This window comes from Vipera ursinii (genome assembly GCF_947247035.1).
Source record: "Vipera ursinii genome assembly, chromosome: 2".
NCBI lineage: Eukaryota > Metazoa > Chordata > Lepidosauria > Squamata > Viperidae > Vipera > Vipera ursinii.
Window position 1 is genome coordinate 196,181,773 of NC_139513.1, and position 24,948 is coordinate 196,206,720.

The window sequence follows — 24,948 nt, forward strand, 5'->3', positions numbered from 1 at the left end:
TGGTATAGGGTTTCCTGCCTAAGCAGGGGGTTGGACTAGATGACCTCCAAGGTCCCTTCCAACAACTTCTTCCTCTTCCTCTTCTTGTATTATTATTATTATTATTATTATTATTATTATTATTATTATTATTATTATTATTATTATTATTTTCACAATAGCTCAGCAATTACCAGGTTGAGATGCATCTCTCTCAGTTTCTAATTCTAAGAATTCTGTGTTTCTAATATATGAAAAAGAACACTTTAGGCAAGGATTGTGATATACAATTTTGCATAGCTTTTGTTTCTTCTTACATCAATTCAGCTTAGGTCTGTAACCTAATATGAGGCAATCAGTTATACTGAATAGTTAGATTAAGCACCCATCAAGTTGATATTTAATTGCTCCAAAGCAACTGGGTGGAATAATATCATTGTTTCTTTTATACATCTCAAGTAAAAAACCCCAAAAGATTAGATCCCAACCAGCCCTTAGAGCAAAACTATGACAGTAAACGGAGTTTCTCTATAGAGGAAAGTGTATCTTTGAATATCAGAAACTGTGCACTTCCGTCCTGTGCGTTCCCACAGAGAGGGCCTCCTCAGGGTGCCTCCGGTCAGAGAATGCCGGCTGGTGGCCCCCAGGGGGAGGGTCTTCTCTGTGGGCGCCCCGGACTTATGGAATCAGTTGCCGGTTGAGCTCCGGACGGCGCCTGACCTTCACTCCTTCCGACGCGATCTGAAGACCTATTTATTTGAACAAGCCGGCCTGGCCTGATGGGGGATGTGTTGGGGTTTTTTATTGTGGTTTTACATTATTATTTATTGTTTTAGCTCGGGCTCTGTATTTAATTCTTTTTTAAATTTTTGTACTTTGTATTTTATATGTGCCCTGTTCACTGCCCTGAGTCCTTCGGGAGAAGGGTGGTATACAAATATAATAAACTTAAACTTAAACTTAATTTCACAAAGCTGTTTAAGTCTGATTTTTTTTCCTTCAAATTTCTAGGTTAGGCTACCCAACTCCAACGATTTCGAGTGGCTTAACTTAAAAAGAGGGGGGGGGGAGAAAGACACCAAAGAACGGGTCATCTACCACCTCTCTCTCCAACCATACAGATAAAAACTGACAAAGGGACCCCTCCCAATCACCCTAATCAAAGGCATGTAGGGAGAAAGTGTCATGTTATTAGTGCTATTTTGAAGGTCAGTAAGGCAAGGTTCATGTACATCTCCAAGGGGATGCAGAGTACAGGTGCCATAATAGCTTCTCAACTCTTACTTACAGGATCCACAAGCAACATTTACTCTTCTGGTCTTTGTAGCTTGAAACATTATAGTAGTCTTTTAGTGCTGGCCTTGCTCAGCATTTATTTATTTATTTATTATTAATTTATTAATTTAATTTGTATACCGCCCTTCTCCCGAAGGACTCAGGGCGGTGAACAGGGCAATACATATTAAAAAACAAAATACAAAAATTAAAAGCGATTAAACAACAGTGTCCATGAATAAATTAATACATATTAAAAAGTTAAAACCGATTTATAAAACCCAACCCCATCCCATCAGGCCAGCTTGTTCAAAAAGGTAGGTTTTGAGATCGTGCCGGAAGGAGCGGAGGTCAGGCGCCATCCGGAGCTCGGCCGGAAGGTGGTTCCATAAATCCGGCGCGCCCACAGAGAACGCCCTCGCCTATATCTTATCTTTGACTAGAGCTAGTGATTTTGATTCTTTCTTTCCTCCTTCCTCTTGGTTTCTGAATTAGTAAATGTCCTGCATTCATTTAATACATTAAATGATAAACTAATGAAATTGGCTTATCTGCATAATACAGTAAATTATGAAAAAAAATTCCAAAGGTTATTACTTAGAGAATTTTCACTTGTTTGTGCAAATGTATCCATGAAAAGCACTTTCCTATAGGGATGAGCGCTAGTTGAAAATCATGTTAACTGTTAATCTGAACTCTTGTTTTCAGTCATCTTATTTGAAAACAGATAAATCTTTTTGTGATAGTGGTGGGTTTTGTTTTGTTTTTTTGCAACACTGAAGCTGATTAACAATCTGTTCTTCCATTGGTGGGATCTTTCTTTGCCTCCCACTTTTTGGACTGAAGTAAGTCATTGTTTTTCAACACAATCACTCAAAAAAAAAGCAAGCATAGAAATAAAAATATAATAATACAAAGCAACAGCTCAGCATTTGCAGGATGACTCTCCTACTTTGCTTCTCCCTAAGCCAGGGGTGTCAAACTCAATTTCATTGAGGGCCGCATCAGCATTGTGTTGCCCTCAGGGGGCTGGGTGGGTATGGCCAGGGTGGGCGTGGCCTACTGGGTGGGCGTGGCCAGCTCTACATCGTTCGCATCAAGGGTGCCTATGGGGGCCTGGGCAGGAGTGGGACAGATCTGAGGGTCTCTGGCAGGAGGAGGGTCTCTGGGCCAGGGCCAAGGCAGTGGGGGCCGTTCCCTCACTGTTTCCAGGATGGCTTTGCGGGCCACATGAAACCACTTCGCGGGCCGGATCCAGCCCCCGGGCCTTGTGTTTGGCATGTCTGCCCTAAGCCATAGTGTGCAAGTGAGAAGAAGCGGAAGGTCGTATAGATAGTAAAAACAGTCATGAACAAGCATGGTTTTATTTTAAAGTAGAATTCAAGGAGCTGGTGTTATTGCTTAGAACTTATCTGCCTCTTTCCCCCACCTTATCATGCAATCACGATTAGAGATTTCAGGAAAATATTAAAGATATTGATTGACAAACTACTGATGTTGCAATAATGTTGACATGGTCAGCATTGCTTTCTTTTATTATTCTTTTTTCCCCTCAGACCAACAAAGTTCCCTTTCACAACAACATGGGTATATTAGGAAAAATGTTTAAAATTTATTATATTTCCTTCTTTCACAGTGAGCAAAGAGGTGCAGAAAGTTTGGGTTCTTCCTGATCCATAGTAGACCGGGATTGGATAACAGCAGAACAACACATTTTGTATCTTCCTATGGGACTGTTATAAGGACCACTGACAAGTTCAGGATGTTTTCAGCTTTTCAAGCCACACTGAGTGGCGGGTCATTTATGAACACTTTGGAGAATTGGGAACGGATAGTGTGAAAATGCCCCAAATCTTCCGTGAAACCAGCCATGCAGACAAAACAAAGTACAACAACGATTTTTAAGCCTAGAAGAAAGCAGACACCAAATGTAGAGCATTCCAATTATTTCTAACCCTGCCCATTTTCTGCCAGTACGAATCTTCAATCTTCACTGCAATTACTTTCTTGTCACTAATCCATTTGTACATTTTAAAACCCTTAAGGGAAAATTAGCAGGTGGCACAATGTTAAAGAAATTACTTTGCCTATTATTGTTTCTGGAAACAAAACCTATTTGGGTAGTATTTCAAAGTTTACTTTCTTTTATGTGATAGCTGCTACTGTCTGCTCCTGTTTTCTGAACTGAAGCAGCCCTACAGATGGAATTTCATTATGGAATAAGGAAATCCAGGGAGACTAGGCGTTGTTGGATGGATGACCGTACAATGAAAGACCAAACTCTCACAAATATCCCTTGGAATTAAAACAAATTCATGAGAATTTAGCAAATATTTTCTTATCATTTTGAGGGAGGAGCAAAGAATCAAGAGTGATTATAATTCGATACCAACCAAATTAAACTTCACTCTTGGGTTGAAGAACTATAGATGTTTTGAACCAAAACCTCTTCATAAAGAACATACAATGTCTAGTTGAGCATTATAGTTTTAAGCCAAACATGTCAAACTCATGACATCACATGACATCATGCAACATATCAGGACGATTTAGTGCATCTGGCCCGTAGGCCGGCAGTTTGACACCCCTGTTTTAAGCCAACACATTTGGTAATCTCCCAGCTAAGGAAAGCTGTCTTAAAATTCCTCTATATAGCTCTAGTCAGGAAAAAAATGAGTGGCCACTATGAACGATTTAGTGCACTGGTAGTTGGCTACTGGGGTCAGGCTTTATGGAATAAGATTGCAGCCAATGTAGTCCTAGTAGGCAAAGTGGCCAAGATGAAACTGCCCGGTATAATGAAATGGTGCATGTCTGAGTCCTTTGTTTTGCAGCTCTCTATTATTGTGGCACAAAGAATTTCAGTGAAAAAGAATCATGCGAAAGATGAAATATTAATGCCTAATCAATTTTCTTCTTCTCTTGCGGAGATGACGCAAAAATCCACAGCTAGTAATCCAGGAGACATCTGTGCAGATTAAGGGTTTTGCAAGGAGTGAGTCACAGGAACCTGAAACATCTGAGGTTGCCATAAAGCTTGACATTACATGTTCAGACAAAAAACTAGTTACAAAAGGAGCTGGCACCTAAAGGTTTGCCTCAAGTACTTGCAGGATCCTGGGAAGGCCAGTTCTCCTGCACTCCCAGGCTATTTCAAGTATAGTCCCTGAAAGAAAACTGCAATCAGAGAGCAACTGTATTATTTATGGTCAAAGCATAACACACATGCTTCTGTAAACAGGGCTGACCACACTGCTGGTATGGTGCAGTTGATTATGAAACTGCTGGTTGCTTCCAAAGAAAGTTGTCTTACGAGACCAAGAGTACAGCTTTATGTAACCTCTATATGAACACAATAAAAGAGAGACCATAAGGTGGTTCTGCCCCCATCCCCCCACATTTGTTCAAATACAGGCAGTCCTCCACTTATGAGCACAGCTGGGACCAGAATTTCCACTGCTAAACAAAGCGGTTGTTATTTGAACCATGCCTAATTTTACTTCTTTTCCCCCACAGCTGTTAAGTAAAACACTGCAGTTGTTGAGTGAATCATGCAGTCATTAAGAAAATCCCCCCTCCAATTGTCTTTGCTTCTTTGAAGCCATCTGAGAAGGTTGCAAGTGGTGATCACATGATCCCAGGATAAGCACATGCCCGTTGACAAATGTTCAATTTTTGATCATGTGAGCCTGGGATGCTGTGACAGTCATAAGTGTGAGGATTGGTTATAAGTCACTATTTTCAGTGCCATTGTGACTTTGGACAGTCGCTAAATGAATGGCTGTAAGTGAAGGACTGCCTATATTACTTTATTTAGTCCAGATACACTAAAGTCAATTGTGACTTTATTATTATTATTATTATTATTAATTATTATTATTATTATTTCTTGAACTTATATACCGCCCTTCTCCCGTAGGACCCAGGGCGGTCACAAGGCAATTAAAACAACATTACAATACAAAAAGTTAATAACAATTAAAATAGATTAAATTATCCTTGATTAAAAATCTAAAACCCCTATAACTCTGATTAAAAACCCAATTACAATAAGTTAAAAATTAAAAGTTCTCAGTCCTGGCCGGAAAGCTCAAAGAGCCAGGTCTTCAGGTCCCGGTGGAATGAACAAAAATCAGGGGCAGTCCTGAGATCTACGGGTAACTGGTTCCAAAGGGCAGGCGCGCCCACAGAGAAGGCCCTCCCCCTGGGTGTTGCCCGCCGGCAATCCTTTGCTGGTGGCACCCTGAGAAGGCCCTCCCTGTGGGAGTGCACAGGATGAAGGGAACTTGATGCCGGCAGCAGGTGTTCCCTCAGACTTTAGCGGGTTCTCTGTTGATCAAGCATGGGTTGAAATATAGTCCCCAAAAGCTCCAGGGCAAGCCAATTTACCAATTGTGGGGGTTAATGCTTCACATTTTAATAATGAGTTAGTATGCTATAGTGGACTAACAGGAAGACTCAATTCTTGTTCACCCTCAGGCATGGAACCTCATTGGATGAATTTGCCCCAATTATTCACATATCAGCCCAACTAACTTTTTTTTTATTATTATTAAAGAGTTTTACAAAAACAAAATTTTACAATATATCCCCAAATCACTCCCACCCCAAACCCCCCCACTTCCCCCCCACTTCCCAGAGCTAAATACAGGATTATAGTTACAATAATCATATTCTAAATAAAAATTATGCATAATATACAATTAACCAAATTCATAATGTGCTTTAACTCCCCTTTAACATAACTACAAACAAAGTACCAATAACAATATCCCACTAAAATCTACTCATAAGCTAAATGGAACTTTTTAGTCCCATATTTGTTCTGAATATAATTTATCCATCTCCTCCAAACTGAAATATATCTTTCCTGTGAATGATCTTTCAAATAAGCAGAAATCTTAGACATTTCTGCAAGATTCGAAACTTTAAATACCCATTCTTCTATAGTGGGCAAACTATCCTTCTTCCAATATTGTCCCACCAGTAACCGTGCTGCTGTTATCATGTTCAACATCAAGTTACTTTCTTTAACATTACAATCTACCACAATACCCAATAAAAACAATTGCGGAGAAAACTTTATCTTTCTCTTAAAAATCTTTTGAATGTTCCACCAAATTTTAATCCAAAAAGCTTTTATATTTCTACAAGTCCACCACATGTGAAAATAGGTAGCTTCTAAACTACCACCTCTCCAACATTTAGACTGTAAATTAGGATACATGTTAGACAACTTCTTGGGATCCAGATGCCATCTATAAAACATTTTATAAAAATTTTCTCTTAAATTTTGAGCCTGAGTAAATTTAAGCCCAACTAACTTTATAGATTTGCTGTTGCTGTAGGGAAAATAGGAGGAAGGACTACAAATGCTGGCTGCTTAATGAAAGCTAAAATAAAAATCAATCAATTAAACAAACGAACAAAACAAACTCGTCCCTAGTCTTGAAGACTATACCAAGACTTGGGCAGACTTAACCAGCTTTAAACTATAAGGTTCCTAAATTCAGCCCTTGATGGAGGCACCTTCCTTTTCATAAACTCCCCAATTTTCCTGGACGTGTGTTATATCACCAAACCTGAAGAACAGGAAGCCAGTCCTGTCTGGACAGGATCTATGTAGGATATAAATTGGAAATAAAGATTCCAGTTCAAATGTGGTTCCACTTTGAATTATTATACTGAAGGGAAAATCCCAGGGTTATTACTAACTATCAGAAGATAGGCTGGGGCTTCACTCTCTCAGTGCTGAGAACTGGCATGGTACAATACTTAAAGAAGAGTAAACTACAAATTCCTTGACTGAATTTTTATCCAGTCTCAAGTTTACTAAGTATTCAGAGGTGAAGTATGATTCCTTCTCCCTTACGCCTTTCTTATTCTAGGAATAATATTGGCTATGTGATAAGGTTGATACAAGAGTCCTGAAAAAAATGATTGTAATGTGCTCTCTAAAGTGAAATGTAATGGCTAAATACTGGCAATGGACATGAAGATTAAAACATCTTTTTTCATATATTGGCACCCAAAACACACAGATCTATACTTTCAGTGAAACCAGTATGGTTTTATACAAATCACTGAAATAAACACATCAGTTCATCTAAATATATAAGAAACTACATCTTACAAAAATATCAATCAGAACAGTTTATCAAAGCTTTCACATATTTCTATAATTCACAGCAAATTACCGTGAATTATATTACATATTGTTTGTTCCTCTAAAAACAGAATCGTATGTAAACTTTGTTGCCCTCCTTATTATATATTTCATTCCCCCCACCCCCAAATACAGTACTTGATTTGACTGTCTGAACCCTGTAAAAGCCATAAAAAATAGCACATTTTTTGTACACTGGCATGAATTTAGGTACTGGTGGTCCTTTAGCAAACAGTTAAGCCAAACAGTAAGAGGCTCTTTAAAAGAAAGAAAAAGGCAATTAAAAGCACAAGGCAGCCTTCTAGGGACAGAACCTTTCTGCAACAGAACGTAGTTACAAACAGGAAAGAAGAGGAGATATAACAAGTTGCACTAGAAAATTAGTTACACAGATTAGCATAGATAAGGATGAGGCAGTATTCACTCAGGTCGTGAAACTCATCTTGGGAGCTTGTAGATGGGAGGAGATCATGACATATATAAAGGTCAGAATAGACAAAGAAGTCTTTGACACCCAACTCCGATATTAGAGGGGCTTCATTATGAATTCTAGACATCTCTGAGATCAAAATTTAACCCAAAATGATTCCAGATTTGTCTATCTCCTGAAATGTAATAACCTTTTTACCTGCAGTTCTTATGCAAATGAAAGACTGCAGCACTTCAGCTAGCTGGGAAGGATTTCCTCAGTGCTTTTTTTGTAAAAGAAAAAGGTGCCGGAACTCACACATGTCATACAACCTGCCTTGCCTACCCTACAAGGTTCCATCCAAAAAAGGTGCCGGAACTCCGTTCTGAGCGTTCTATGAGAAAAAAAGCCCTGGATTTCCTTTCCTGGAAGCTAGTGGAGATTCCTCTGCTAGCAAATAGCAAGTCCATCTGTCCGCTTTGTGAACCACGCTGAGGTGCTTACAAACATTTCTGGTGCTGTTCTCTGTACTTCCGAAGAGAGGAACATTCAGGGAGAAGAGAGATTCAAAGGCTGAGTCCTAAAGAGTTTTTTCCCCTAGAATGTTTTTGTCAGAGAATTTTCTGCCACGATACATAATATTTTGTAATGGCTACTCAAGCCCAACCATATTTTAAGCATTTCATTAATAATAGATATGGTAATTTTACATCTGGACTTTTAGCGAGAGGACTGTAATTCTTCCCTTTTCATGGATGTTCTATGTCCCTGAAGACTGAACAAAGATCCCATGACACAATCTAAGCTAATATCCCATTATTGGCAGGGCTGGAGAAATGCATTAGAAGACTTTTTCTAAGGGCTATATCCATTAAACTTTGCACCCTCAGGGGAAAAACTAAAAGCAAATCTGGAATAAAGTAAAGAGCATAAATTTAGCAAGAATAGGATTGCTGAACACATTTAGAGAGCTACAGCTCAAGGATAAATTTTTTTTGTCATCTTAAGTAAAGATTAGCTGGCCACAATAAGACAAATGAAAAATCAGTTTTATTGTTCTGCCCCACTGCTCAAGCTATTAAATAATCTTAACAAGACCATTGCCTAAGTGCTGCTGTGACACAATTAAACAGCATGCTGCCGAGCTATAGAGAAATCGATAGAGACATTAACATCATTTTTTTTCTTTTCTATGTTGCTTTTATTCTTACTTTGCCCACACAATTATGCTTTGAGTGAATATTCTCTTGCAAATTTTTATCCATTTAAATGTTACCACTTTTACTGAAATAACAAAAAAACCACTTTAGTTTGTTATACAGTAGTCACTGACAATTGTTCCAGGCTTAACTGCATGAGAAGAAAGAGAAGGATGGATGGATGGATGGATGGATGGATGGATGGATGGATAGATAGATAGATAGACAGAGACAGATAGACAGACAGACAGACTAGATAGATTAGATAGGTAGATATTCCCTTCTCCCATGTAATTAAATTAGAATACACACACACACACACCTCTCCTAAAATGTGCTACCCTGCTAGGGGTTCCTTCCGACATTATAGCTTCAGATAAAGTATACTGGGCATAAACAACACTGCTTACAGCTTCTGATTTTGGCTTCACAGGAACTAAAGCACATTAAAAGATGGCTATACTAGAGAAACTTTCACCAGTATCCAACTTCTATTTGTAACCACAGGACGGAAAGAAAACCCACATATCATCCTTCATTCCCTCTAAGAAATTAATAAGCAAGGTCATTAAAAAGAGAGAGAAGCACAATAAGTGATCATAAAGTGAAATGTATGAAAATGCTATTTAATTGTATGACTCTCAAGTAACACATATGGCAAAGTGAGTGTGATGTACAGATTTGTTTCCAAGCAAGCTCTAAACTGTTCCACTGAAATATTTTTTTTTCATATAAAAATAATTCTCTGATTTCATCAGATTCTGGACAATTCATTATTAAATGCAAAGTTAACCCCCAAATCTCTTTTAGGAGTATATACTGGAATCCCAAAGGGGATACAATACAAACCCATGATAAGCAATCTCAAAAATCAGCAAGATGAAAAGATCTTGAGATCGTATAGCAATATTATACGTTTTGGAAATTAGTGTTTTATGTATAGAATGATTTATATACAGTCTAAGCCAGCAAATTTGCTCCAATTCACCTTTCCACTGTTATAACCCTAAGGAATTTGTCTTTAACAAATACGGAACAAGAATGATGCTCATAAAATTAAGGGGCTGACAAGAATATATAAATCAGCTAAGAAGATGTTCTGAAACTGCCTTTTGGCTTTATTTACTACTATCATGGACTATAGATGTGAATATTAGTTTTATCCTTTTTTTAAAAAAATCCTTTAAATCATGATTCACCAACATCTTGAAGTGTTGCCTTTCCTTTACACGAATGAATGAATCCAGATTTGTTTTAAAAACTTTACTGTTTTTCTGAATTCAGGTTTGCTTTAAATTTTTTTTACTGTTGATAAAAACAGGCCAGTGAGATTGTAGTGTATTGTTCCCTCTAATGAAGAGAAGGGTGAAGGGTGACATGATAGTAGTGTTTCAATATCTCAGGGGATGCCACAAAGAAGAGGGAGCCAAGCTATTCTCCAAAGCACCTGAAGGCAGGACAAGAAGCAAAGGATGGAAACTAGTCAAGGAGAGAAGCAACCTAGAACTAAGGAGAAACTTTCTGACAGTTAGAACAATTAACCAGTGGAACAACCTGCCTCCAGAAGCTGTGAATGCTCCAACACTGGAAGTTTTTAAGAAGAGACCGGACAGCCATTTGTCTGAAATGGTATAGGGTTTCCTGCCTAAGCAGGGGGTTGGACTAGATGACCTCCAAGGTCCCTTCCAACTTCAACTACTACTACTACTAATTATATTATTATTATTATTATTATTATTATTATTATTATTATTATTATTATTATTTTGTTTAATGGGAAATTCCCTTTCAAGAAGATTGTAGAAGATAGTAAGACAGATGTCTACATATGTCCTCATCTTTCACAAAGGGTGTATCTTCACTATTTCTCCTTCCAGGCACTTTGATCAAAGTGTAGAAATATGAAAAATTAACTGAATAAATAGGTTTTTGATAAAAAACACTTCTAAATTTCAAGCCAATATTTTGTTTAGGTTGTTTAATATTCCTTTCTAATGATCCTGCAGCACAGAATTGATTACACTGCCCTGAACAATGTTAATTACAAAATGCTGTGCTTAACAGAAGTCTCCCAGTTTTTACATCTGAAGCAAACTAAATATATATATTGACAGGGCACAGTAAAGGTTAGCTACAAGAGCCCAGGAGATCCACTGAAAAGAACAACCTGACACATCAAAACAATACTTGAAAATCTGAGAATTCCCCTATCACGTTAGCTATTAAAAATTGCACATTTGGTTAACAGAAAAAAAGAACATGTACAAGTAGAAATTTCAGGTTCAAGGTAGTTGTACAGTATGCTTGTTTAACGCATTTTGAACAGACACATAAAACACAAAACCATTCAAATTCTTTAATTTTCAAAATGAGCAATACCTATTTCATTAATAAAAATGATTTTTTCTTTCTTTCTTTTTTTACATTTTTAGGGATCCCTGTAAATTGATCCGTTCCAAAGTGTTATACTCTTGTAGCAACAGCAAAGGTTAAGTTTGGTGGTGCTCTAGAATGTAAGGACCCAACTGAAATTTCTTTGCTAAGTCTCGGTCAATAAATTTTTAACAAATCATTTGTTCTGGGGAGTTAGTGCTCAGGGGCACGACATTATGTGCCCAGAATATATGCCTGTCCTTTGGGGAATATGTGTACTTTTAATCTTTTAGTGGAAAGTGCAATTGCTCATCAATTGCCATGGATTTTTTAGAAACGGTTATGCCTTTACATCAAAGAGCCCTATAGCCCTGTATATAAATCAGCTGTGCAGCCAACTTGCCTAAATCTCATAAAATGGCAACAAATTTACAGCTGTTGTCTTGTCTGACAAGGTTGTTAATGTACATCATGATTAGCAATGCAACTCTTATGGCTTTTCTTACATTGTGTTTATTATGAATCTCTTATTCAGAGCGATAATTAACATTTGAAGAACAGAAGTGCAAGTCATTAAGTGTCATTATCTATACTGAATGAAAATACTCCGCATTAGACTTAAAAAAAAATAAGAACCTATTTGTGGCACCTTAAAAACAACATCAAGCCATTAAGACTGCATATATTCACACATACACTGTATAGCAAGTGCAAAATAAAGACTCGTGAATGGAAGAAAATGGAAGTATTATTTAGAAACATGAATTGAAACGCTCCAGATTAACAGGAAAAGCAAAAGGACATGTCGAGGTTTGAGAGAATAATAATTTAATTCACTAATAAACACTAAACACAGAAGCTATGTCAGCCTTAAATACTGCTCTTACCTAACCCTACTAAAAGGTCAGTTGTAGGGAAATAGGACAGATAGAGCCTTGGTGGAGCAGTGGGCTAATGCCTCCTTAAGTAACACCAGCTGCCTGCAATTAGTGCAGGTTCGAGTCCCACCAGGCTCAAGGTTGACTCAGCCTTCCATCCTTCCGAGGTAGGTAAAATGAGGATCCAGATTGTTGGGGGCAATAAGCTGACTTTGTAATAATGCCGCTTGGGGTGTGTGTGAAAGCCCTAACAAGCAGGCATATACATAGAATGAAGGCTACTGCTAAGCTTGTAAGCCGCCCTGAGTCTTCGGAGAAGGGCGGGATATAAATGTAATAAAAATAAAATAAAATAAAAAATAGAAATGTGGCTTCTACAGCCCTCCTTGTGACCGTCTTACCTGTCATGATCCTCTGAGCTTCATAGGGTTCCATATAGCCAGTGTTTTCTCCTTTGCCCATTTTGTTGACTTCACTCTTAGCATCAAATGGATCGGAGTAGTCATCAGCTATTAAAACCTGAAACAGAGGAAAAAAGGAACACTCTTAGCTTTGGGTACTGGTTTTAAACACTCCCTTTCAAGTTATTGACAACACTTCAAAGCATCACAGGTTCAAACTCAAAAAGCTTCTTTTTTTCTGATGCAGCTGTCCCTTCCCTTTAAACAGTTACCTAGAAACTTTAAGTGGTCCTACTGTGCCTCCATTAGCATGTACACCGCTGGCAGGCAGGAGATTAATTTCTTTGTAGAGTCATCAGTTGTAAAAAAAAAGGATTTTACTAGCGATCCTTCTAAACTCTAAATCAGGGGCCCCCAACCTTTCGGGAGCCAGTTCCGTGGAGAGTGTTTTTCCCACAGACCAGGCTGATTGTGGTTTCATGCGCTGCTTGGATTCCATGCATGCACAAATGGGACTTTGCTTGCTTGCATGACATGGTTCCTGGTGGGATTGGTACTGGTCTGCAGCCTGGGAGTTGGGGACCCCTGCTCTATACTATGTTACCAATATGGCTAGTCCCCGACTTACAACTGTTTCCTTAATCACCATTCACATTTATCATTCCAATGGAACCAGTACTTTATGGAAAGTATAGTAACCCCCCACCCAAGCTTTGGTAAATGGTTGCACTGCCTCCCATGGTCACGTGACACATGTCAGGCACTTGGCAACAGGTCACATTTATGAATAGTCACAGCATTTTGCAGTCATGTGACTGCGATTCATCATCAGTTTTTTGCTGGTTTCTAGCCCTTTTTTCCAATTCCTGGTGAAAACAGTCCATTTGAATGAATGAATGAATAAATAAATTATGACTACTACCATTTGCTTAATGACTGTGACATTCACTTAATGACTGTGGCATTTGCTTAAGGACTATGGTATTTGCTTAACAACCTTAGCAAAAATGGTGGTAAAATCACTTTTGGTCATGTGGGTGCCACATCAAACTCGTGACATCACATGACGTCGCACAACGTATCAGGACGGTTTTGCCATTGCCGGCAATGGGGTGGGCGCAGCTTCTGGATGATGCATCCAGCTTGGGGGCTGGCAGTTTTACATCTCTGATAGGGTCTTAACAACTTGAAACCAATTTCTGGTTCCAATTGCAGTCATAAATCAAGGACCACCTGTGGATATTAGGCAAGTCATATTTGAACACTTCCATAGAGCTATGAAACATTTTGCTTCATTTTTGACTAAATACAACATCCCTTAGGAAATTCACCAGCTGCATAAATGTGTCATGAAGCTATCTATGGTTGAATAAAATTAATGTAATTATCAAACATCCCATATCTTTATTTTATTGTCTTTAAAATAATAAGACTCTACTGATTTAGGCCATCAAGTTTAATGTCCTGCTCACTTAGGGTTACAGATATCTGAACCAGTAAAGGAAGTCACAGACAACTGTGAATGAGGACAAACGGGGAAGGGGGAGGGATGGGGACACACAACTGATCTACTTTCCTACAAAAGCAAAAAAAAAAAACTCCAAATGAGGGGAGAGGGAGGGACACACACACACACACAGAAAGAGAGGGGGGAGGGAGAGGGAGGGGAGGTGGAGATGAAATCACTCCAGCATCCAAGATTGGTTTTTCAATCCTTACATTTCTCCAACAAATATTTATTTTCAATATGTGAGTGGAATTTCTCACAAATAATATTTTTCATGTTATATTTGATAAGAATGATTCTTTTGACAGAATCAACCACAGTGGTCATAGATGGAAAGTGGTGGATTGAAGCCGGTTGCTGGAATCAGGAAATAAATGAAATAATGCAAATCTAGGCTGTTGATGGATGAGGGAAAGAAAGAAACAGACAATATACAAAGTCACAATACATGAAAGCTTGAATATCTACTGTTGTGAAAATAGTCCATTAAAAAAATGATATTAAAAAGCCCCCATAATATTTGATTTTAAAGCTATGTCTGCTGGACGGAGGAGATATTATCCTTTTTTTTTTGCTAAATGTCCAGTAGCCCTAAATTCACTGCAAAAAGCATCTCTGACAGATGATTGTCCAGCCTCTGTTTGAATACATAAAATGAAAAAAGAGTCCATCTGGTAACAAATTCCACTCCTCTTACTGTTATAATTTTTCTTCCTAACCACCAACTACTAGAACATGCCTTTCTGTAACTTGAAATCATCAATCCTTCTGGGTTAAAAATGAAAGATCTAGATCTTCTCCTGTGTGACATCCTTTCAGATATTTGAAAATTGTTACTATAACTGTCTGTGGTGTTCTCGTCTCAGAAATAAATGTTCTTAGTTCCGTTAATCCCTCTTTTTAAGACTGACTTTCAAGATTCCAATCATTAAGGCTGCCCTACTCTGAATCTGAAACAATTTGTCTGAATTTTACTTAATGCTCAGAACTGGAAGTAGTACTTGACCAACAAAAAATTAAAATGAATGTAATTATTTCCTTTGATTTAGAAATTATGCTTCTGTTGATGCAATTTAAAATGGCATTTGCCTTTTTTGAAGGAATATATCTATATTCAGTTTGCTATCAATTACTATTCCAGGTTCTTTTTTTATAAGTATATTATATTCCATCTATCTCCTCATCTAACACATCAATACAAATGTTGAAGAATGCAACACAGAGAATTGGGATTTCTCTCTCAATACTTTCCTTCAGTTTTCTAAATAACCACTCAGTTATTTAGTTATTCTGAACACAATTATTTATGTATATTTATTATTATTATTTATTAATTTGGTTTATATACCGCCCTATTCCCGAAGGACTCAGGGCGGTTTACAGGGCAGAATTTAAAAACAATACAATATAAAATTAAAATAAAATAAAATTAAGTATAGCCCCAAAAAGTCAAAATCACAATTTAAAATCATTAAAACCCCTCAGTCCAGGCCAGATAGCTCAAAGAGCCAGGTTTTTACGTCCCAGCAAAATGAACGAAGGTCGGGGGCCGTCCGAAGTTCCGTTGGCAGTTGATTCCATAGGGCAGGCGCACCCACAGAGAACGCCCTCCCCCTGGGGATCACCCGCCGGCAATCCTTGACCGGCGGTACCCTGAGGAGGCCCTCCCTGTGGGAGCGCACAGGACGATGGGAAATTGACACTGGCAGCAGGTGCTCCCTCAGATAATCCAGGCCCATGCCATTTAGGGCTTTATAGGTCATCACCAGCACCTTGAATCTCACCCGGAGATATTCTGCCTTAATTATTTTTACAAACAACCCAAAGTGGTAAACATATCCAACACATCTTCCTCCTCCTGTTTTCCTCACAACAGCAACTCTGTGAAGGTGGGTTCGGCTGAGAGAGAGTGACTGGCCCAAAGTCACCCAGCTAGCTTTCTTGGCTAAGGCAGGACTTGAACTCATGGTCTCCTGCTTTCTAGCCTGGTGTCTTATCCACTTAATTATCATGCCATCCAGAACATACTTAACTGGCTTTCTCATAAGAACATCAAGAGCTACTTTATATATTACAAGTAGTCTGGAACTTCTATTGCCAAGTGAGATGGTCATTAAGTGAGTCACATCCAATTTTACAATCTTTTTGCTGAAGTTAAGTGAATCATATAGTCTTTAAGCGAATCACATGGTCATTAAGTGAATCTGGCTTCCCCCACTGACTTCGCTTCTCAGAAGTCACAAACGATAATCACATGACCCCAGAATGCTGCAACTGTCATAAATACCTACCAGCTGCCAAGTGCCTAAATTTGGATCACATGACTATGGGGATTCCACAATGGTCATAAGTGCGAGAACTGGTTGTAAGTCACTTTTTTGAGCATTGCCATAACTTTAATTGGTCACTAAATGAATGGTTGTAAGTTGAGGTCTACCTGTACAGAACTTAACTGTTTGAAATACTTTATGTCCTTATTTGAGCATTTAATAATTACTATATATAGGATCTGTTTACTTTTCCAATATGTTTATCCATTTTAGTAGCAAAATCATATATTCAGAAATAAACCCAGGGCTTTTTTTCTCATAGAACGCTCAGAATGGAGTTCCGGCACCTTTTTTTGGATGGAACCTTGTAGGGTAGGCAAGGCGGGTTGTATGACATGTGTGAGTTCCGGCACCTTTTTCTTTTACAAAAAAAGCACCGTATAAACCTGACTCTAATTATTATTGCTTCTTAAATATATTTAGATGGCCTCTAAAATATCATTTAACTGTATATTAAAAGTTCTAATCAAGCTTAGTATCTTGTTTAGGTAACGCATTTGAGCCCTAACATATTTTATATTATTATCTATTGGGTACACTTATTATTATTTCTATGAATTGTCAATAAATTTGTTTACATGTTAATCTAAGATAGTGATTTTTAACAGTGGTCTATAGCAAAGCTGGCAAACAATTGAGAGATATGACTTGCAAGTTATCTTCAATGTTTTCCAACTCTAAATTATTCTATAAGAGCAACAAAAAGACCTTCCTCTTCATTTATTTATTGTTAAATATCTTGATCTCAGATATAAATTTGCATATTTAAGTCTTTCCAGTATCACATTAATGAGATTCAATATGATTTCACTTGCCTGCGTGACCACTTTATATTGGGCTTTCCGAGGCCCTAGCCCAGGGGTAGGCAACCTCGGCTCTTTTATGACTCATGGACTTCAACTCCCAGAATTCCTGAGTCAGCTCTGCTGACTCAGGAATTCTGGGAGTTGAAGTCCATGAGTCATAAAAGAGCCGAGGTTGCCTACCTCTGCCCTAGCCTTTAGTTTACATCAGATTTGAGGTAACAGGCTGGACATTTGCCTATATTTGTTCTATCTAGAGAACTTCCTCTGAAGATCAGTAATGATAACAAAGCTCTGTAACTATCTGCTTTATACCCATCACACAGCAAGGTAAGCACACTATCAAACAGGTCTGCTGATGTTCCATATGGAAGCGTCTTGTAACTTACCCAGAATCCCCTATAGTGCACAATGGCATCAAAGAAGATAAACTAGGCCTCCAGAACAGATAGGGAGAGAATTTCCCCCCCCAAAAAAAGGAATTCTAAGAAACCCTGGCTTAGGAAAAGTAGCTCCAAAAGGACATTTGTTTTTTTTCAGTAGCATGGCCAAGTGTCATATATGAAAGGAGAGTGCAGATTAACAGGAAACAAGACATGAGTGCAGCTGAGCTAGAGAGGCCTTTGTGTGATTAAGCAAAGCATCTCTTAACATCCTAATATTCTTCAGAGCCCTTGCCAACTCCTCCCTACTCTTCCAGGATGACAATTTCCAGAGTAATTATTGTTTCATCTTCAGGGTATGGTTTTTTTTTTTGTTATTTTGGACCACTCAAGTGTAAGCTAACACTGTCCCTCATTTGACATGTAATTTAAGCTGTATTCAAGGGGATCATTAAATGCAAATTGCTAAAGATGACAAGTGCAAAATGAGGGGGATGCCCCCTTCCTTCTCTTTTTTCTTTCTCTGTCTCTGTCTCCCTCTCTCTCTCCCCCACCCATCCCCATCCCCCCACTAAGCATTTGTAATGACTGGCTGATTATTGCCACTTTAACAGTTCGCTCAAAGAAAGACCTCTGCTCTGCTTGCTATCTCCTGTCTATGTGGGTCCAAACTGCAATCAGCAGTGCTGTCAGAGCTGTGTCAAAGGCCGGGTGCTTAGCTCAAAGACAACAGTGTGCATCAGGCAAGAGTAATTTCTCCCCTTAACAACAGCAGGTTTTATCTGCAGAAGCCCTGCAGCTGAAAACACCATCCATTTTCTTCCCTGATTGGCTGCTGATAGATAAGCATCTTGGGTGCTCTCCTGTCCCCCTGCAGCAAAGGGGCTGACACCATAATAGCTGCCTTTCTTGGGGTGAGTAGGAAATCTAAAATGAGCAATGCATTTTTTTTTTAAAAATTGATCATTCAGCCTTCACATTTGCCAAAAAGGGGGAAAAAACGAGTAAATTAAACTTAAAAAAACCTGTCAAACAGGCTTGTGTTCAATGCTGGTCTTGTTTAAGGGCTTCTGTAATGCATTCTCAACCCTGCAGTACGTCACAGTTTTGTTCAATCTGGAGGCATCCCAGTAGGCATTGGAATGGCAAAAGCCCAGAATCCCTAGCTAGGATAATAAGAATTGGAACTGGGTTACAATTTCCAAAATGCTGGAAAAGAAGGCAAGGCATCATATTTTGAAACGCTGATGAAGAAAAGAAGATGCTTGCTAGAGCTGTATTTTCCCTTCTCTCGACCCGTTCCTATGAAGTAAGCCCTTGCCAGTCGCTCTTTTTTCTCCCTACTTTAACAACGGACTAGTCATTTTACTGTCAGTTTAGCAATTCTGCACGTGCCTTTATTTATTTATTTGTTTGTTTGTTTTTATATACCGCCCTTCTCCCGAGGGACTCGGGGCGGTGTACAGAGCAAGGTAGGTATACAGTTAAACAATAGTAAAAACAAATGAAACCCCAAGAGCTATCAGGCCAGGCCGGACTGCTGGAACAGGTAGGTTTTCAAGTCGCGCCGGAAGGTGTGAAGGTCGGGGGCCATCCGGATTTCGGTAGGCAAGCAGTTCCAGAGGGTTGGCGCACCCACTGAGAATGCCCTCGCCCTGGGGGCCACCAGCCGGCATTCTCTGACCGGTGGCACCCTGAGGAGGCCCTCTCTGTGGGAGCGCACAGGACGGAGGGGTGTTGACGCTGGCAGTAGGTGCTCCCGTAGGTAATCCGGACCCATGCCATGTAGGGCTTTGTATGTCATTTTAAATGTTAGGTAACGTTTTCCAAATAAAACAATTCTTCCTGTTTTATGTGAGAAACCCAGACAGAGTGAAAGAGGAAGAAAGGTGAAAGTAGTTATATACATGGAGTTTTAACAAACTCTTGCATTTAGACATTATGAGACTAAATGATTGGTTGCTGAACTAGATGTGCCCTTGTGAATGATAGAGAACACATGCGTGTTTTATATACAAAAATGCCCTCAGCCACTTCTAATACTGGACAGAGGGGTAAAAAGCCTTCCTCCTTCCTTTTCTACCAGATAATAATATCAAGCAAATGAAAAAGTCAAACTGCTGTTTACAAGAGATTGTCCTTAACCTCACGGAATATTTGACCACTACTGAGTTGAATCAAACATAGGACTGTCAAGGAACTCAAACTAAACCAAAACAACATTCACAGAGATCCTGAGATTTATAGGAACTACCCCTCAATGCGATTGGACTGATGAATAAGCAAATTCAGTAAACCAAGATCGATGTTTTAACTATCATGGCCTGGTTTTAATCTGAGTAACATTAGATAAGGCTGGTGGATCCTTCTTAAAAACCTTTCATCTATTCAAAAGTCCATATATTAAATTAATCAAGGGATTAGGCTATTGCAAAAACATTAAGGGGGGGGGAAAGAGAAAGATCAGATAATCAGGATAAATTTGGTAAACCTGGTCTCTTTCTAAGACAGCTACATATCTCCATTCTTATTAAAATTAGATATACAAATCAGGAGCTGTCAAAAGATCTTCCAGCTGCCCAATTCTATTTCCGTTTAAATTACAATTTAGAATTTGTAGCTTAAATAAAACTGCTGGCCTATGCTGACACATGGTTTATTTCATACTTGCCTACAGTTTTTTTTTTTTTTTAGTTTTAAGTCTGGAGCATGGAGGACTGGGGTGGGGGAGACTTGGAGCTGATCCCTTTGTTTGCATGGCTGAGTTTTAATAATGCATTTACAGTTGCAAGATTTTAAAGTCCCATTACAGGTATGAACGCCAGACAAGATGTACCTAGACCAGTATTCATTTCAAGGAAAAATTAACTTAGTTCCTAAACTCAATGAGAATAAATTATTTTTTTTCTAAAATGTTGCTGATGCTGGAATACCATAGAATAGATAAGACAGAATATGTATCTTCATTGATTATCAATTTGTGCCTGGCTCATTTATATATGGATCCTAGGTTTAAAACTTAAATGAAAAAAATCCTTGTAAATTATAAGAATGGTTACATATCCTTCCATATACTCTGATTAATCCAGGAATTCTCCATGTTCCTTTTTTTCCTGCTGTGTAAATTGGAGGTGGAATCCTTGGTGCATCCTAAACTTGGTTATTTGCTTGAAGTTTTTTCATTACCCAACTAGGTAACATCATCAGTGCTAATGAGTGTGGGGTTTGCTCTCTGTTTATATACAGTAGCACCCCATACTCGCTACTTACCTAGTTGGATAATGAAAAGTCTAAAAGCACAACAACCAAATTCAGAGAGCACCAACACTTCAATCCTGATCTACATATATTCTCTTATTCACACTGAATGTCGCAAAACACGACAAAAAAGACTTTCCTAAAGAAACCATGCATTAAGATTAGTTTTCAAATAAGGGGTTTCATTTCAGTAAAAATGATTTTTCACCGAACCTGATTTTTTTTTAGTCCGCCTTCTTTAGTTTTAGTCTGCCTTCTTCTGTAAAGATTATGGAAAGGGACTGCTACACAATCATATATATACAAGTCAGGGTGATAAACACCAGCCTAGATACTTTAAAAGTTAGTCAAAATCATGGAGGGGAAATGTATGAATTGCTATTAATTACTGTGCTACCTTCAGGTTTCAGAAACAAGATACTAAAGGAGCAATATACAAGAGGTTGGCTTCTGATGAAAAAGGGATGGTTATTACCTCAATTCTACACCTGTTTCTTACTCTTAAAAAACAAGACACCGTACTAGATGAAGCTCTAGTTCAGGGGTGTCAAACTCAATTTCATTGAGGGCCACATCAGCATTGCAGTTGCCCTCAGGGGGCCGGGTGGGTATGGCCAGGATGGGCGTGGCCTACTGGGTGGGCGTGGCTAGAGTGCTTATGGCCTACTGGGTGGGCGTGGCCAGCTCTACATCGTTCGCATCAAGGGTGCCTATGGGGGCCTGGGCAGGAGTGGGACAGATCTGAGGGTCTCTGGCAGAAGGAGGGTCTCTGGGCCAGGGCCAAGGCAGTGGGGGCCGTTCCTTCACTGTTTCCAGGATGGCTTCGCGGGCCACAAGAAACCACTTCGCGGGCTGCATCCGGCCCCCGGGCCTTGTGTTTGACATGTCTGCTCTAGTTTGTTCTGGCAAAGCTCTTCTGACCTTTGCAATACATCAAATCATTTTGGGTGTAAAAAGTCCTCTTTAATGCAAAAAAAGCATATATAAACAAAGGTGAACATCAAATTTGGAAATTTCAACACTTTTCTAAATGAGCATTCCCCCCCCCCGCCCCCACTTTTGAATTTCCAATAGGAGAGGGCAAGGAAGGAGAAGAAACCCGTGAATAGCATCTTCAGAATCTGGTTCTTTTCAACCAAATGACAAAAGTGATGTTGCAACTCAAGCTCTGTCCATTTTGGATGTGTGTGATATCACGGGGAATGTAAAAAAATAATAACAGTGGGGCTTTTATTGCAATGCCATGATGCTGCTTTCGTTACTTTGCCCTCCTTGTTCCTCCACGGACACCACTGAGATCAATGCAAAAGAGTAATGTGCAAAAATGTTGGACTCCAGACTCATGACTGATGAAGTCCTTTAGCCATTGCCATTCTATCAAATTCCCACGCTGAACTGTGAACTTTCCCAGTTTGCAAGACTTTTCAAAACAAAACTCATCACATGACCAAAATGGGGAAAAAAAAGACGATGGCAGAGATTTTCCTGGGGTATTATACACATTGTGTGGTTTTACTGATCTGGCAAAGAGAGCACCTTTCTTGCCTTTCTTGGGCATGACCTCAAAAAGCAACCACAAATTCAAAGCAGATGCCAGAAATTGGGCGTTTCAAACTGCTTTTCTGCAATTCAAATAGAGCAGGATGGCAACTTCATTCACTCACAGTGAGACTCCGAAGACCACCATGTATTCTAATAGAGCAAGGATCATCTTTCCATCATGCCCTTGCCTACTCAGCAAGAAGGAAATTTATATTTCAGGTGTAAAACCCACTTCTAATCTGTTTAACTGCTTCAGAAACCAGAGGCAATTACACCTAATGGAAGTTACATGTCTCCATTAAGATTCATGTCAAGCAACTACTGATAGATTTTTCCTTCCCAAAGCTCTAGTCCCTGGCAGTGGCGTAGCGTGGAGGGTGCAGGGGGGGCCGGCCGCACCGGGCGCAACATCTGGGGGGGCGCGCTCGCACTCGCAGCTCTCTGCCCCTGCCTGGCTCACTCACTCTCTCTCACTGCAGTGCTGGCTGTGCGAATCCGATCCGAGCCGCCGGGTCACCGCCCACTGTGGAGGGGGGGGTGCCAGGCGTGCGGTGCGGTGCGGAGAGAGAGCGAGGGACTATCTGGGGGAGGGACAGTGCAGCGGCCTTGTGCTTGCCCCGGGTGCTGACAACCCACGCTACGCCACTGGTCCCTGGGAGCAGTAGCGCAGGGGACACTAGAGAGAAGAAGTAGAAGACACTCTAACAAAAAACACTCTTAAGCACCACCAAGAAATATTTCTTGGAATAACAGAATTGGAAGGGTCTTAGTTTAGATTGAATCTGAAGGAGCTTGTCTATTGTAACGTTAGAAATTAATACTACCGTTTGTCAACAAAATTTATTTTTCACAGCTTAATTCTCACACAGCACTAAGACCAAATGTATACTCTTCTATAACTTTACACATCCTGCTTTTTCCAAAAAGCTCATAGCTCAATAAGTAGGGCTATCCCTACTCCCACTTGTAACAACTGTGTGCAGTGACTTAAAGAAGTTCCTGCTTACAAAGTTTGCACAAGCACCGCCAAAGTACTACACAAAAGATCTCTTTTGTTTCCTGAATTGCCTACTGCTGCTTTTACAGTTAAGAAAGCCACCATTCAGCCACTCGGGGTAAACTTTTCTACGACTTTTCCAGATATGTGCCGACCTACAAAACAAACACCACTCTAGACTGGGTGAGAAGCAGGAAAATGACAGATTCATCTCTTTCACATCCAGCCAGCCTTAATCTGGTTTGAACATCCTTCCCAGGCAATTCTGTTTTTTTTTTATTTTTTTAAGCAGCAACAATAAAAATTCTTGGGAGAGATCTTCCCATCAAATATGACTCGCAACATGAATTTCAATAGGATTCCTGCTTTTGCAGAGAGATTTTGGCAATTTGATTTGTTTTCTGTCTCTCATACTCAGTTACTACTCTTCCTTTGCTTTTTTCAGATCCCAAAGTTCAAAATCCTACCCATTGGTACATATTGACAGATCAGTCACATTTTCAAAAGAGCTTTAAAAGTCTGATATCTATGAAGACCATAAGGAAAAGTATTTCCTAGAGCAGAGGTCCCCAACCCCCAGTCCGTGGACCGGTACCAGGCTGCGGCATGCCGGTAATGGGTCTGCACAAACAAAGCCCCATCTGTGAGATGCAGGCAGCACACAAAACCACACACCCTCCAGTCCGCAGAAAAATCTCTCTCCATGGAACAGGTCCCTGGTGCCCAAAAGGTTGAGGACCTCTGAGTTGTGGCAGCACAGTGGTTAGAATGCAGTATTGCAGGTTAACTCTGCTCACATTGCCAGGAGTTCGATCCCCTCAATCTTGATCGGGTCAAGGTTGACTCAGCCTTCCAAGGCCGGTAAAATAAAGACCGAGATTGTTGGGGGTAATATGCTGACCCTATAAACTGCTTAGAGGGCTGTAAAACACTATGAAGTGGTATATAAGTCTAAGTGCTACTGCTATTTACTACTGCATTGAAGAGCCTGTCATCTGGAACATTCTCTCCCCAGTCTCCACTCTTTTGGCCTTTGAAAAAAATTTGAAAACATGGCTCTGTTCTCTTATTTGCAGCTTACAGAGGAGAATGCAGCTGTGAAAGCTCTCCCCTGTCTTTAAATTAACTTTTAACACTGAATCTTAATAATCCTTGCCTGTTTTTTTCCAATTTTATACACTGTTTTTATGTTTCAATATTTTATTTGTATACCACCTGGAGATGAGTGATTTCAAAATCCAATAAATAAATAAATAAATAAATAAATAAATAAATAAATAAATAAATAAATAAATAAATGTACTAGAATCAGTGTGACTTTACTAAGAACAATTCTTGCCAGACCAAACATACCTCATTTTTTTGATGGGAAAATATCCTTAATAGATTTAAGTAGACATAGCTCTTGGGGTTTCATTTGTTTTTTACTATTGTTTAACTGTATACCT

The 24,948-nt window shown here is 39.3% G+C and overlaps 1 protein-coding gene across 1 annotated transcript in view; it reads right to left on the minus strand.

The window, feature by feature from the left end:
* The window catches only part of SHB (SH2 domain containing adaptor protein B), a 169,498-nt gene that overhangs the window by 88,478 nt on the left and 56,072 nt on the right, over positions 1–24,948 (minus strand). The window contains exon 2 of the mRNA XM_083355510.1: positions 12,681–12,798. Within this exon, the coding sequence (XP_083211636.1) occupies positions 12,681–12,798 (118 nt within the window). The remainder of the gene's footprint in view (positions 1–12,680; positions 12,799–24,948) is intronic.